Raw genomic sequence first — 16,405 nt, 5'->3', positions numbered from 1 at the left:
CACCTTGGACAGGATGGCTGTGGAATGCAGACTGTACAAAAGATCTGTGGCCCATACACAGTTGGCCTTTGCAAAGAGTGATGAAATACTACGAAGAGGATGAGGCAAAATTCAAGAATGCAGCTTTGTCACACTTTCAGAAGCACAATGAATACAAGAGCATTGGATCATGTCCAGAAGTGGGCGACCAGGATGATAAATGATCTATAAACCAAAAACCACATGGAACGGTTGGAAGATCTACCCTGGAGAAAAATCTGCAGTATTGGAGAAAAACGATAGTTGTTTTCAAGAGCTCACGTGTTTTCTCAATCCCTAGTCCTCCATTCCCAGTATCTGTATTAGCCTCTTAAAACATTTAGGAAGCCAAAGGTCAAGAATCACTGATGAATGGATGCAGCTATCATGTTTTCTATTGCCCCAAATAATGGAAGAAAACTACAGAGAATGGATTTATAGAGAGACAGATTTGGGATGAATGTTAGGAGAAACCTCTCAAGGAAGAAACAAAAAAGAAGTATAGTCATGAGAAAAATCCCGGAATGGGGTTTGGATAATATAACTATTGGACCAGTAAAGTACCATGAAAACATAAGCTTTCTAGTCCTCTTGTTCTCTTCATATAGCTGAGCATTACTGTATGTAACTTGGGCTAGAGGAAGAAGCAGAAAACTTCTAAATTATTCTGTCTGGATATGAAAGGACAGGATCCACAAACAAATGTTCAAAAATAGAGGTTGCAATGTTTTAAAGAACCAGCTTGAGCTATGGTGGTCTAAGGATTCACTTCAGCGGATAAAATTGATACTGTAGTCTCCCCCCACACACACCATTGTAAATCAGAGGTGGCCAGTTTAGCTATGTATGACAGGAATTGTAGCACGACAATATCTGGTATGCAACTAATCATCCATCCTTGCTATAGACAAAGAGCTGCTGGTCAGTCAGAGAACTAACTGTTGCCATTAGTCAAAGCACATGGCTCTTCTGCTGGCGAGAGCAGAAATATTAATCCATATCAGAAAAGGTAGAAATTAAATTTGGTGGCAAAATGCAGTTAGTTAACTTTAAATTATGAGTATTTCTCAGGGATCAGTGGTAACAAAGTCTTCTATGTGAGGTGGTTCCTGAAGTCATGATAAATCTCCTTCCTCCACTGTCAAATTCTGTCCTGAACAACTATTGGAATTTCCAGAAACAAAATACAGCCATGTAGTCCAAATCACAAGATCTAGAATCAGGATCAGGTAATATCTCCACTTAACTACTAAAACTATTATTTAAAAGGTACATTTTTTTAGTTCTCCAAGGCTCCTTCTTGGTATAGGCATTATGTGGCTTGGGGATGTAGGAAAAAAGCTCCAGAAATAATCCTGACTAAAAGCTTTCTGAAAATGGAAGTCAAGTGTGAGAAAGTGGTTAGCTTGCTTACACTAGATGTAATTAAGCAGGAACTGGGTGGCTACTTTTCAGTTTCGTGGTTGCCTCCTGAATTGCAGGTCCTGACGTGGATAGAAGACTGGACTAGATGACCTCAAACTCTTGAATTCCATAGTTCTTAGCTCTGCATTATAATTGCACATGCCAAGGCCCAGTCTTCAATCCACGGCTGGGTGGACTCCTCCCATTCTTTATTATAAAGGTGTGTGCGCTCTCGCTCTCTGCTCATAAAGTATATGCATTGTGTGGAGTTGGTCTCAGGCCTAATTCTGTAGAATTTCAGCTCAAAAGGACGTGATGCCACGAGTTCAAGAACTGCTCTGTCTGCCAAAAACTCAAGAGAATTGGTAGCAATTAGTAAAGAAAAGGCTGTGTTGAATGGACCAACAGGCTGCCCTAGTACTGTCTAAGGCAGTTCCCTAAGTTCTCATGTATAAAATTTGAAAATAAATACTGAATTTCAAAATCCAGGAAGCAATTTAGATGTAAATTTCAGAAACAGTCCTCCTTGAGCCCTGTCCTCGTTTTGCATCCGTGGGTGTCCTGATGACACAGCACCAGAGGTTGAAACTTTTACCATCCCCTGTCCCTTTCTGTCCATCACTGGTAGATGATCATGCAGCTCTTCCAGATAAACATTATCTCCAGTTTATTTGCCAGCCCTCAAGTACATGGACCTTTGGCACATCTCTGCATGCTGTGTATTATAGAAAATGAGGGAAACATTTGCAACAGTTAAAGGTTCTCAGATGGCTGACACGTTGCTGGGAAGAAATGTCTGGTTGAACCGAATCCAGGCTGAATTTGCAATGGCAATTCAAAGCAATCTCAGGCATCTGTACGTTTTAAAAACATTTCTTTTGTGCCAGGAAAAATGTTTTCCTTTACTGAGGTTTACCCCCAGAATACGCTGGAAGTGTACAATGTGGACTCATTCCCCAGTGCATTGAAACTTAAGCATTTTTCACACATCTGTTGCTGGAAATTAATTATACATGATGGTCAGATATCTCTCACCATGATATCCAGCATCAAACATTCAGTTGCCTATAGTGATTAGTTAATCAGGAGTCTTATCAATCAGCCATGGAGCATCACTGTATTATAACCTAATGTTCAAGCAGGTAGCTCTTCTCCAACCTGCGTGTTGATTAGAGGCTGAGGGTGGTAAGAGTAGTATTCCAACTCACCCGAAAGATTAGTTTTGGTTGGGATAAGCCAATTCTTAATAGGTAGAATAAATTCTGCACATCCTTGTGTTAGCTGTGCATATGTAAACATATCTGAACTTAAAGAGGTAGGTTTCAGTTTGCCTGCTGTCAGAGAACCTTTTTGCATTATCAAAGAATTCTGGGTGTCATAATGGCTCTATGCGAACTCAAGCACATCCTGTGCCACCACCACTGTCCCCAGACTTGCCTGTGGCTGCCTATTTTAAGGAACGAGGCAGTAAATGGAAAGTGTTGTTTCAGAATCTTTGCCATCTTTTCTTTCTTTTCTTGTTTCTTTCTGAAAAGCCTCTACTATGTTTTCAATGAGTTTCTGGCCTCTCAGGAAAACCAATGTTATTGGAGAAAAGGCAGAAACGTGGGTCCAACTCTAAGGATCAGGGTAGGCATACAACCTCCTGCTCAAATCTTTCCCTTTTTTCACATTACTGTTGTTAGATGTCTTATTATCTACTGCTCCTGCATCCATGCCATATCCTGCTTCCTTCCATGCCAGTCTCCATTTGGAAAAACGTACCACTGATATTGGGGGATTTATTGTTTCGCCATATTTGTTACCACTTGGTTCATATTATGAATTTGTCTATATGATCACACATCTCAAGAAGACCAAAACTATGCAGGAATGAAGACTTTGAACCAGACTTTGCACAGGGAACTGGTCTATTATTCAACAGAAAGCTGTTCTATTCTACAAGCAAAGTATTTCACAATTTTAATAAGGGCTTTATTTCAAAGAATATGCACTATCTGGCTTGAGTCTGGAGTTCTGAATAAATAAACACAAACCAGACTCAAATATGGAAGGATTTCTGCCAAGGCATATGTACCAAATGTTCTTTTTGCTCTTTTGTTTCAGAATTTCGTTTGTACTAAAACGAATTTTGAAAACCTTTGGTGGACGAGCTACAGTACAGATGGCTGTCACCTGTAAAATAAATATATCCTTAAGAGTTTCCAAGCAGTTGATAAGTGTCTAAGAAATGCTGCAATGCAAATGCATGAGTGTCTGAAGATCTGGGCCATTCAGCTTCAGAAATACTCCCTCCTCCCAACTGTTTTTAACTATGAGCACCCTGTGCAGGAAGGTCAAAGATTCACAGGGAGAGTCAAATTTATTTCGATAGATAACAGAAGGCTCTTTCAGACACATTGGGGAAAGGCGAGTGACTTCTAAATAATGGTAAAGAAACATAGTTTATTTAATAATGTAAACAGCCAGAGCAGGAGTGGTGCTAATACAGTAATCAACCTCTTTTATTCCCCCTGCCAAAAAGACAGAAACAGAGAAGCAATTATTTTGTTCTGATCCATTTATTACAAACAAGGATAAGCATCATGTCTTCCCTTTATTTTGTTGCTACAAGAAAACAGGAGCTGAAGCAAGAAGGCTCAATTGAAATTATGCTTTTAGTCCAACCACAGCAGCAGTCTGGAAAGGAATTAGTGCTTGGACTGAACCTGGGACATAATTTTTTTGTCCAAAATAACGTGTGTTCATCTGGAACAAATAAAATGGTTTGAGAGTAAAACAAGAGGGGGTATTGCATTACCTTAACAACTTTATTGCCAGGTTGTTTTGTGGATTAGAGATTACTTCATTAAACACGTGTAATGTTATGTTGAAGGTACATGCCTTGCATCAGCATTGTTGGGTGAGCATTGTAAGCAATACATTCACAGGGTTATGACATAGAGAAAGTATAGTGACACTGGCACGGCTAAACTAATTAACATGTGCATTATAAAAACTTTACCCTGATTCAAACCACAGGTGATACAATCAAACACGTTAATATACTATAATTAAGCAGTTCCCACTGCAGCCTCTCCCTGAACTTCTTTTCAAAAATAACTTCCTCAGGACACACTTCTGTAGTTTTAACAGAGGTACAAAAGAAATCTTGCCCAAAAATGCATCTGGCTGTGGCTTCCCTTCCAATATCTGAATGGATCATTTGCTGGACTGGGAGGGGAGACATACCTAAATCTATAATTACAGCAACGATGAACCTTACCTTGAACCAAGGTGCCGCCTCCTTGGTTCCTAGCCTCAGGATACAACTTTTCATGTTTTGAGATCTGCAGTGCCAAGAGTCTAACTCTTGGTTAGATAATGGTCATTGAAGCCCATTTCATTATCTAAAATAAAATCAAGCCAGTGCTCTAGCAACTGTTAAGCTTCTGTAACACAATGTAGAGTCAACAGTAATAACAATTACCAAACTGCCCCCCCCCGCAAATATGGCTTCTAATGAGGAAGCCAGGTTTTAGACAAGGACCATGCAGATATTTTTGAGTACAACCCCCATAGTCACTCATTGTTGGCCATACCACTGAGGCTAAGTAACTGTCTAGTGTCCTGTAGTAACTACAGTGATGGATGAGGACTTGGGAGTCCTGGATATGAGTCCCTGCTTGGCCATGGAAATTTCCTAGGAGTGGAGTTGGAAAATATCTTCCTAAATATCTCACTTACCTTGAAAGCCCTATTACGATGGCTTTAAGTCAGTTCTGACCTGACAGCACATACATCACACTTAACTGACTACAGCTGATATGAGCTGTTGTTTTAAATGTCTGGAGAGCAGCTGATTGCCTAAAGCAGTGGTTCTTAACCTTTGTTACTCGGATGCTTTTGAACTGCAACTCCCAGAAACCCCAGTCAGGACAGCTGGTGGTGAAGGCTTCTGGGAGTTGCAGTCCAAAACTCCTGAGTAACCCAAGGTTGAGAACCAGTGGCCTAAAGCACGGGTAGGCAATTTGGAGAAGCAAGCCTCAACTATCAACAGGACATATCCCTTCATTTTTAACGCATCAGGTTCTAAAGTTTGATGTTCCTTTCTTCCAGCTACAACAGCATTGTTTACTCTTTCCTGTTTTATCTATTGACTCTTGCTGTCTTTCAGCTTATCTGGATTGTATTGCTAGGTAACTAATACGATAAATTACTACAAGCCTGTGTAATAAGTATAGTGATCCCTTGACTTGGTCACATGAATGAATGCACTGGACCAGACTATTTAGGATGAGGTAAACTCATATCTTGGCATCATTTATGCTAGAAATTTGCTTGGGATATTAGACTTTCATCATATTAACCACCGGTCCTATGACATTAATAATTCTACACGGACCCACAGCATGAAAACTCTGGCTGAAATCTTGCTGCAGTTATACAAATGGTGTAATTTTCTAAGGCAAATTGCTGTAAGTCAAAAAAATCTAATTAAACATTATCTGTTACCTGTTACATGCCAAGTCACATGACTATATGCAACAGATATGATTTCTTGACATTTCCATAAATGAACAAACAAATGAATGAATAAATAAAATTTATTTATTTATTTAAAATATTTTACCCTGCCTTTCTTCTTGAAAAGGACTCAAGGTGGCTTACAACAATGAAAGACAATATTTAAATTCGAAAACGATGAGTACACAATGGTGGTTAACATCATTAAAAAACAATATTTAAAATTATGAAAAGTGAGTAAAGGGGCATCTTCTGTCATTAACAGCCAATAAAAAAACAGCACTTCCTGTGTAATTTGTGCAACAAGATTTCAGCCAGTGTCAACAGAAGCCATGTTTTTACTATGGCACATTGAAAGAACATAACAAGTTAATCTTGATATGATTTCAAGTTTACTGTGAAAATGTACTTATCTTGCCATTGAAAATGCTACATTTCAATGGCAAACAGAGGAATGGCAATGTTAATTTGTTCTAACAACCACAGGAGAAGGAAAAATCCAGTAATATATCTCTGCCAAATGGGTTTCTCCAGCCTCTTGCAGCTCCCTACACACTAGCTGAATATTTCAGAGGCTTTGGCAACTCCTGGAGCAGGACTGGAGATGCAGCCTCCCATATGATATTGGTTGAAATTTAAAAAAAAACATGGTGAGGAAACAGTGACAATTGGGGTTACATATAATATTGACATAGGGAATAATAATTTATGGTCACCCACTATGAAAAAACTTGTGAGAATTGCCGAGGAAATATTAATTGGACTTAGTAAAAGCAACTTAATACTGATTTAGTACTATGAAAACAATTTCCATTTACATTTTAAAAACACTCATTAAAAAAAGACAGCTCCCTTGAGATTAATGGGCATTGTGCAACCAGTGTATTTATTAGCTGGCGCCCTGTCCAGAGAAAAATGTACCTAGCTCGTACTTGGTAGGGTAGTATGCTGTGAAACATATGCTGAGTATCTGACATGGGCCATACTCTTTTTAATTAGGAAATATGTATTTTGCTACCCAACTACACAAGTAAGTCAGGTTTACAATACATCTGGAAAATTATGATTGTCTAATGGCCTAAAAATATGATTGTTTAAAAAAAAACTTGACATATCATTCGTAGCATAGGAATTCTGTGTAGTCTCCAATTTCTGTGCAAAACTTCAACAAGTTAAGAACATGTTTTTCCCTCCTCTAAGAATAGCAATATTTTACTATAGACCAAATTTACATTTTGTTACAAAAAGGAAACAGGAAATTGCATTAAGTATGCAAACATGTAAGCACCAGTATATTTCTATGTGCATTAAAATTAAGGAAGTTTTTATTTAGGGGATAAAACATTATTTATTTATTTGTTTGTTTGTTTTGTATCCCGCCCATCTGGTCTATCCAACCACTCTGATAATTCAAACAATATTTTCAAATTTAATGCATGTAGAGTATTGGCAATGTTAATTTGATGCCTATTTTCTTGTAGGCATCAAGAAAATAACTGAGGGACATGTGACAAAGCCCTGCTATGTGTAATTAATCCACAAAAATGATAGTCAAGTACCAGCGTCACACAGAGTGGGGGAGGGAGGCTTGAAAATTGAATACTGATTAGTACCAAGCTAACAAACTTCCAAAGGAAGAGCATATGAAATATGCTAATATGGCATAAGAGGGAGCGTTGAAACTCATCCTGAGTTCAAACCAATTTTCACTCACAAAAGTAGCTGAAATAATATATTTGTTTTCAACCTTGGTTTTTATGACAGAACATATAAATAGAACAAGAGAAGGACCAGATTTGTCAGTTTAGTTGCAGGATATAAAATATCTTTGTGGAAAGGAAAGCCCCCACGGCCCTTTCATGTTTTCTGTGTCCTTTCACTGAATGCTGAAAGGGAGCTTTTTAAAGATGAATGATTTTTATGAAAGAAAGGGACACACAAATGGTATGTAAAAGGTTTTCATCCAATAATGTTGGCATGACAGCCATTAGCAGCCAATCAAAATGTACAAGGTGGGTGGAAATTTAGAATCTATAGAATGGCCTTTGCTACAGTAATTCCTTTTGGGTAGGATTAGTGTGCTTTGAGCTCCTGGTATCCTCTGTCTGCCTGCCTCCATCCATCTTAGATCCTTTTTTAAAAAATTGCTTTTTTTGGGGGGGGGGAGCAACTGTTTCCCTCACTCCCCAAATTGAGATGGTACCTGAACTTATCTTACTTCTGTCTGGTGTACCAAGCCGTTTACTTTTTCTACCTCTCTTCTAATGCAGGCCTCGCAACTCTGCATAGTATATTATGTGTGGTATCACAACTCTTTTATCATGGCTCAAACGTCCTGTTAAAAGTAACAGAAGTGGTCATATTCTATTTACACAAAACAAAAAAGTGTATTATTAAAAAACATGTTCTCATCACCACAAAAGGAACAATGCTCCAGAATAAAACAGTTTGCCAAATTTTTTTATATTTATTAAGAGACAGAATCAGAATCTAGTCCAGAATCATAATTCACATAACATCGAAATTCATTAGCTAAGTTTCGAGTATGTTTCGGAATAAATGTACACATTTTCACTCCAAGATACTTCGCAGCATATTCTTCCATAATTGATCCTGAAGCAGAGAAAACAGTCTTAATGACAACAACAAAAATAAATAAATAAAATCCCATATGAATGCTGCTGGATTAGGCCAAGGGTCCATGTAGGCTATCAGCCAAGAACCCATTTCCAATGCCACAAAAATATGACATTCTTGTGTGGCAGCCCAACTGAAGAGTGTGAGGAAGGACAGGCATCATAGTATCTCAAATTATGAACAGGGTATCAGATAAAAGTTAATCCTCATGCAAGTTTTTAGCAACTGGATAACGAGGACAAAGAAACCAATCTTTCTTCATCTAGTAATTAATCAAGTTTTTCAGCTAAACAAACCAAATAATAGTAGCAAAAGCATGCTATAAAAGCTAAAGGCTTGCAAGGGTGAGGACTTACCTAGTGTGTCTTGTTTAGCTATCTTTATGGCAGAAGTGTTAAGCATCTGGACAGAAACCGTGGTCATGGGTTGGATGCAAAAGGATCCAGCCTTCAAGGCTGAAGTTCGCTCTCTTATGATCAAGGTATGTGTAGGGAGGAGATGTGCCAGGATGCTAGTGACACCCCAGTTTAACAGTTTTGAGTCCTTTATGGCCACATAGGAAAGATCATCCCTCTGAGGAGGGAGAAATTATTCCTTAGGTAGGACTCATTATTTGGTGAACAAATCTTCAAACCAGGGATATGCCTCTGGGGAACAGGGGCTTATGGTAGAGAAGAATGGACCACAGATGCACCAACACCCAGGCCTATGATGAGCAGCCCATGGTGAGTTCTCTTTGAGCTCTGAATCTTTTTTCTCTTTTTCTAATTATGCCTTGGTAAACTGAAAGGAGGGTGATCGCAGAAAGAAGTTGCTGTTACAAAAAAAATCCTCTACTGGTCATTTCTGCATACCTACTACAGAAGAAGTGGCATGCAGGCCTCCCAATTTAGTATATTTTTATGAATGGACTGTTCATGTGCATGTGTACTGGAAATAACTTTTCTATAACAACAATAATCTTGATGATAATATATTAGAAGTTGCTGTTACCCCATTTCAACAAATATTGGAACAAGAGTATTCAAGGAATGGAATACTGTACCTGTACAAAGTAGGATTTTTCCTTTTGTTAAATATTTTATAGTTTCTGCTGTTTTACTAAGACATTCTTCAGAAAGATAAGGTGGATCTGCTAGGACGATGTCAAAGCTGTGTGCCACAAGATTGGCCGGAAGATCCAAAGGATTGTTGTAATCATAGAAAACGTATTCAGCACCATACACAGAAAATCTTCTGTCATATTCCAAGAGACATGTTGAAAAATCTTTACTATTCTGTTCTTTCAATTTTTGATAAACACTGGGTGCACTAATACAAGCTATCCTGAAAAGATGAAGAAATAATTACAGTTCAGGTTCAGATACTACAATATAACACATTTAATTCAGGACTTGCACCAAAATTAAACACTTAAATTTTTATTCCTGATGTTTTAAGAACTGTTTTTGCTCAGCAGCTAAATACAGAAACAGAGGGAAATCCATTATACCAAGTAAACTTAGTGGTTCATCTAGTCCAGTACAGTGGGGTCTCGACTTACGAACTTAATCCGTATTGGAAGGTGGTTCTTAGGTTGAAAAGTTCTTAGGTCGAATCTGCATTTCCCATAGGAATGCATTGAAAACCATTTAATCTGTATCTGCTCTTTTCCGTCCATAGAAACTAATGGGAAGCTGCTATTCCGCCTTCTGCCACTAGAGGGGGATATGTTTTCTTTTTTCCCCTTAGGTTCAGGAAACGAGGAGGAAGGCAGGGAACAGTTTGCAAAGCACTTTAGAAATCTTTTTTTTTCAACGAAGCCAATTTTAAATCATGTTTTCAAGCATGTAGTGCTGATTTTTTCAGCACAAAGACACACAGGCAGGCTGTTTAGGTGCTGAGCAAGCCCCCCCAAGCCTCTTCAGAGCCAGCCCATCAGCTGATAGGCGGGGAGAGGAGGGTGCAGGAGCGGGGGGAAATCATAAAATGGCTGTCAGGCTCCCTTCTGGGTGTCGGCTTTTAGCTGTTTCCTGCTCTTTTTCCTGCTGTTTGGGGGCTACCAAGGCCTGGTAAGTGACTTTCTTTTATTTATTTTTAAGTTTCTGACCCTTTTTTCCCCTCCAGAAGCCTCTAAGGGGAGGGAGGGGGCACTTTTTTTCCTGTACTTAACTCGAGGGAAGTTCGTATGTTGAGTCCTTATTTCCCCTATAGGGCGGGTTCATAAGTTGAATTGTTCACAAGTAGGGTTGTTCGTAAGTCGAGACCCCACTATATCACTATTGCCTGCCAGTGGCTCTCCTCAGGCAAATTTTCCCAGGTTTTCCTGGAGACGCCAGAGATTGGACCTGGGACTTTATGTATGCAAAGCATCTGTTGTAGCACTGAGCAATGTCTCCCATTTACAAATAAGCATTTTTTAAAAAAAGGAATAGAAGCACTGACTTGAAGTCACTGAACAGACTTATTTTATATACAGTACAATGCAAAAAGCAAAAGCAAAGTGTGCTGCTTATATTCCGCGCCATAGCACTTCAAGCACTCTCTGGGTGGTTTACAAGTTAATTATGCAGGCTACACATTGGCCCCCCAGCAAGCTGGGTACTCATTTTACCAACCTCGGAAGGATAGACGGCTGAGTCAACCTTGAGCCAGCTACCTGGGATTGAACCCCAGGTTGTGAGCACAGTTTTGGCTGCAGTACAGCGGTTTAACCACTGCGCCACGAGGCTTCTCAGAAATAAAACTCCAGGAACAATGGGACATACTCCTAGGTAACTGTTCTCAGGATGTAGTTCAAGGAATTTACAATCAACTTCTACCAACTTTGCCACTCTTATATTCTACTAATTAGTGAAGTGTACTAATGTGGAATAAATGCCCATCTTGCCTCAAGGGATATGGCAAATTAAACAATGCACAGCTTTCTGGCCTTGACTTTTGTACCCCATGACATTCTAATTAAGCATCAGTTACATTATACATATTAAATGTTAACATTTTCATGCTCTTAGAAATACTAGGCTCACCATGCTGAGAATCCTGTCCTCCACTTATAACATAGCAAAATTTGCTAATCAGATGTGCCTCTTAAAACTGTGGCAGATGTCATGCACCACAAAAAACATAGCACCAAATCATTCAAAATAGAAACTATGAATTTTCAAAGTTTTTGCATGCCTTACCATATTAAAAACACAAAAATAAAGCAAAATAGAATAAAAGGAGCCTTAAAGATGAGGGTATTGCTAAAACACGGTTCAAATGCCAGCTTGTGCTGTTCTTCATGCTCTCCTGTGCTGTCATGGTGACAGCAAGGTGAATAGAAGGAAACTGTTCTTGTGAAGGAGGCCAGTGGTATGTGGGGTTCCAGATAGTTTATCCTTAAAGTAACCAAAGCTTACATTTTAGTTGCTTTTAGGAAACAGCAAACAGTTTCTTATAGAAATCACAATTAAAAGGCAACTAACCTCTTTAGAAGGGGGCTTTTGAAGTCTAAGATAACAAACTACTTTTTAAAAGCAACATTTCAAGCTTTGCCAATTATGAAAAGTAGTACATGTACAACATACCTGCCACCTCTTCCAGCTGCTCTTATGGCTTCATTAGCTAACCAATGTGCAGTTTCATCATCATACCAAAACTGGCTCAGTTGCTAGGGTAAAAAAATCACAAGCCTTATTAAAGAGAGGTTACTTACCTGTAACCATAGTTCTTTGAGTGGTCCTGTGAATCCACACAAATGGGTTTTACTGTGCCTGCGCAGGACTCCTTGGAATATTCTAGAGCAGGCTTGTCCAACCTGCGGCCAGAGGGCCGCATGCGGCCCAGGTCAGCTCGTAATGCGGCCCAGTGCAATTTTTTATTTTTAAAGTTTCAAGTTACACTGCCGGCACTTGCGGCCGGAATGTGGCCGGGGCATGTCACAACAGTAGAGGGGGAGAGAGGGAAGTCACTACCACTTATTTCAGGTGATGAGTACCTGCTTACCCAGTTCTCCTCTATTGAGCCAAGACAATAGTTATTGGATTCTTCTTTTATTTTAATTTCTTCTTTTTGCTGTTGTTCAATATAGAACTCCTGGAGAGCAGCTAAAGCTTCAGATGAAAGTTGGGGGACATCATCATCACTGTCACTCATTTTCTAGATGCTGATCAAAATAAAACAAAAAAGCAGTCTTATGGTCGGTTAACAAGAATCATAAGTACTCACTTTTGTTGCCAGCGGTTTAGACATTAATGGCTGTGTGTTGCGTTATTTTGAGGGGACAGCACATTTACAATGTTATACAAGCTGTATACTCAATGCTTTACATTGTAGCAGTGTGTCATTTCTTCAGTGTTGTCACATGAAAAGATATACTAACATTTATGAAATGTGAGGGGGTGTACACACTTCTGTGATATATTTTATCTATGAATTACAAATAAGTATGTTTACTATTAATGTAAACATTGACTATGCAAAAGCCTTTGATTGTGTAGACTACAGCAAAGGATGGCAATTTCTTAAAGAAATGGGAGTGCCTGACCTCCTTATTTATCTCCTGAGAAGCCTATATGTGGGACAGGAAACAACAGTTAGAATTGGATATGGAACAACTGATTGGTTCAAAATTGGGAAAGGAGTACAACAAGGCTGTATATTGTCCCCCGGCTTATTTAACTTATATGCACAATACATCATGCGAAAGTCTGGACTGGAGGAATCCCAAGCCAGAATGAAGATTGCCGGAAGAAATATCAAAAATCTCCGATATGCAGATGATATCACTCTGATGGCAGAAAGTGAGGAGGAATTAAAGAACGTCTTAATGAGGGTGAAAGAGGAGAGTGCAAAAAATGGCCTGAAGCTCAACATCAAAAAACCAAGATCATGGCCACTGGTCCCATCACCTCCAGGCAAATAGAAGGGGAAGATATGGAAGCAGTGACAGATTTTACTTTCCTGGGCTCCATGATCACTGCAGATGATCACAGCAGATGATCACAGCAGCCACGAAATTAAAAGACACCTGCTTCTTGGGAGGAAAGCAATGACAAACCTTGACAGCATCTTAAAAAGCAGAGATATCACCTTGCCAACAAAAGTCCGCATAGTCAAAGCTATGGTTTTTCCTGTAGTGATGTATGGAAGTGAGAGCTGGACCATAAAGAAAGCTGACCGCCGAAGAATTGATGCTTTTGAATTGTAGTGCTGGAGGAGGCTCCTGAGAGTCCCCTGGACTGCAAGGAGAACAAACCTATGCATTCTAAAGGAAATCAACCCTGAGTGCTCACTGGAAGGACAGATCCTGAAGCTGAGGCTCCAATACTTTGACCGTCTCATGAGAAGAGAAGTCTCCCTAGAAAAGACCCTGATGTTAGTAAAGTGTGAAGGCAAGAAGAGAAGGGGACAACAGAGGATGAGATGGTTGGACAGTGTCATCGAAGCTACCAACATGAATTTGACCCAACTCCAGGAGGCAGTGGAAGATAGGAGGGCCTGGCGTGCTCTGGTCCATGGGGTCACGAAGAGTCAGACACGACTAAACAACTAAACAACAACTGATTTAAAGCTTATATCCTTGGCTAGCCTCTATGAAAAGCTGATGGGGGAGTTCACTCTGTAACTTTAAACTATTAGCCATCACCTCTCCCATCTTTACTCATCCATGATGAATGGAGCTCCTGCTTTCCAAGTTATGAGAGGAATTCTGTTGAAGGTCTGTTTCTTCTTTGGATCTTGGAAGTACAGTATACAATGGAAAAAGCCAAAAATAGTCCAAATTTAGGGCTTGCTCTCCCCACCTTAACTAATAAAGCATGAGCCGAGTAAATATTAAAACAAAACAAAACAAAAAAACATGCTGGAACGCAAAAGTCTCCACCTTGTACTAAAAAGCATTAAACCTGGAATGAGACAAGCTTTAACGCGAATGTTTCACACATAGGGTTTTACAGCTGATCTCATGTCTTTCTGCTCACCTCAGTATACTTGGTCCTTGACAGCATATAATCACAACCATCCTCCTCCTCCTTCCTCCAGGTGCATTAGTGCAATTCACAGAGCTATCTAATTTTAGCCCCACATTTTATAAAGTATGGTGGGATGGAGCTTAATATTTTAATTCAAGTCTTCTTCACAGCTGACTAGGAATCTGGATGTAAACTTCCCATATCCAGCTATAGTTTTACGCATAGATGGCCATGCTAGCAGCCCTCATTTACATCAGTTTACATTTAACAAAGCACAAATGGATATTGTTTTGATCTAAGCAGCCTTTTAAAACATGCAGTGACAGAAATCATATTACATAACTGTAACGTTGATAGTGAAGATATTAAAACTGATGGTTTTGTATACCTTGATTGAATCAAATGGAAACTGCAGAAAACGAATAAGACTTGAAAGGATCGTGATGAAGGAACTAAAAAAGATAATTAAGTACAAGGATGTATTAGTGCATACAGAGGCCAAGATTGTAATCCCAGCTACTATCCATGGATATGAAGCCAGACAGTGAAAAAATCTGACAGGAAAAGAATCACCTGCAATCAACCTACTGAAGCATCATTGTACAGTATTATTAATGGGTATTAATACAGGCAGGCCTTACTGTGGCAAGAACTTACTGTGAGAGCCGTTATTATTCAGTACAGTATTTCTGTTGAATTTCTTCCCACAATATTGTGTTATATTTATTTATTTACTTTCTTTTACTGTTCTTTCAACGCTCCCTTGCCTCTCCGGTTATACGAGTTTTAAGACAACATTACAACACGAACCCAACGTGAGTTTGTTGCTATCGCTCGTATTCGTAAATCCACGAAGGTCGTGACCATTCAGGAGGAATTGTAGCTAAAAGCACGTTTGCCAACAAGATGACGGGAACATGTTTTTAAAGCAAGCAATGCCCTAAATAAACTGCAGGAAAATAGGGCTCCCATCGTCTAAATCTTATACCCAAATAAATGTTGGTTCTCAAGGGACTACAAGAGCCCGTGTTCTTTTTTTTTCTGCAGTTACCAGCCTTGCACGGAAGGAACACGTGTATTTTTAACCCCCGTTCCTTCTTTTGCACCCAACCTTCCACACGACATTAGGTAACCTAGGAGAGACCTTCTCCTCACAAGCCCGCCCGACCTAAACCGCCCCGCCTGTTCGAAAGCAGCCCTCGGCAAAACCGTCCCGGGCTCCGAGCAACCGCTCGCTTCCTCTTTCTTCCCTATTCAACGCACTCACGCCAGGCCGCCGCTTCGCCGATCCCGCTTCCGCCCTTTTCCGCCTGCCTTCCTTCCCGCCCCTCCTTTGCCGTAACGTGATTCAAGCTCCGCCTGACAAGGCCGCCTCGACCCAGGTGGGCCTCGCTCGCCCTCTGGCGTTGGCTTTGGGGCGCTGCAGCGCAGGAACGGGTTTTTCATTACTGTATTTCAGCACCTGTTCAGCTTTGTGGCAGCCAGTTAGCCGTCCCTTCATGGGGGCCCGCGGGGAACGGGGCAAGAAGACGCTTGCAAGCTTCGCAAAGTGGAGTTAAATCGTTGTTCATAAGAGGGAGACGAAATGGAAGTCAGAGAGAGAGGGCCTTCTCTGTGGCGTCTCCGAGACTTTTGAACTCCCTGCCCCAGGAGGCCAGCCTGGCCCCAGCCTTGCTCTCCTTCCCAAACAGGCAAAGACCTTTCTCTTCAGGCAAGCTTTCCCTCCCTGACTTGGCTGCGTGAGTGGTTGTACCTTAAATGTGTTTTTATATTGCTTCTGTTTACCATCTTCCAATGTGGTGTTTGCTTGATCCTGTTAACGGTTAGCTTTAAAAACGTTGTCTTTTAATTGATGTAAGCCACCTTGGACCCTTTTTAAGGAGAAAGATGGGGTAAAAATATTT

The 16,405-nt window shown here is 40.0% G+C and overlaps 1 protein-coding gene across 8 annotated transcripts; it reads right to left on the bottom strand.

Moving 5' to 3' along the window:
- Window positions 1-3,967: 3,967 nt before the first annotated feature.
- On the bottom strand, window positions 3,968-15,922 carry EEF1AKMT1 (EEF1A lysine methyltransferase 1). 8 transcript variants are annotated; one of them, XM_078390035.1, is made up of 7 exons: window positions 15,769-15,922; window positions 14,890-14,953; window positions 12,535-12,687; window positions 12,117-12,199; window positions 9,611-9,891; window positions 5,413-8,541; window positions 3,968-5,268 (listed from the first exon to the last, which is right to left on the bottom strand). In XM_078390035.1, exons 3-6 carry the CDS (start codon window positions 12,682-12,684, stop codon window positions 8,399-8,401), a joined length of 657 nt encoding a protein of 218 aa, XP_078246161.1. In that variant the 5' UTR covers window positions 12,685-12,687; window positions 14,890-14,953; window positions 15,769-15,922; the 3' UTR covers window positions 3,968-5,268; window positions 5,413-8,398. The 8 variants fall into 8 exon arrangements, with proteins under 8 accessions (XP_078246161.1, XP_078246162.1, XP_078246164.1 ...); XM_078390036.1 differs by having other exon boundaries at window positions 12,535-12,694; window positions 15,769-15,836; XM_078390038.1 differs by having other exon boundaries at window positions 12,535-12,694; window positions 15,670-15,788.
- Window positions 15,923-16,405: the final 483 nt, after the last annotated feature.

Source organism: Pogona vitticeps, chromosome 3, assembly GCF_051106095.1.
Source record: "Pogona vitticeps strain Pit_001003342236 chromosome 3, PviZW2.1, whole genome shotgun sequence".
Classification (NCBI taxonomy): domain Eukaryota; kingdom Metazoa; phylum Chordata; class Lepidosauria; order Squamata; family Agamidae; genus Pogona; species Pogona vitticeps.
This window is presented reverse-complemented; position numbering and strand designations above follow the sequence as displayed.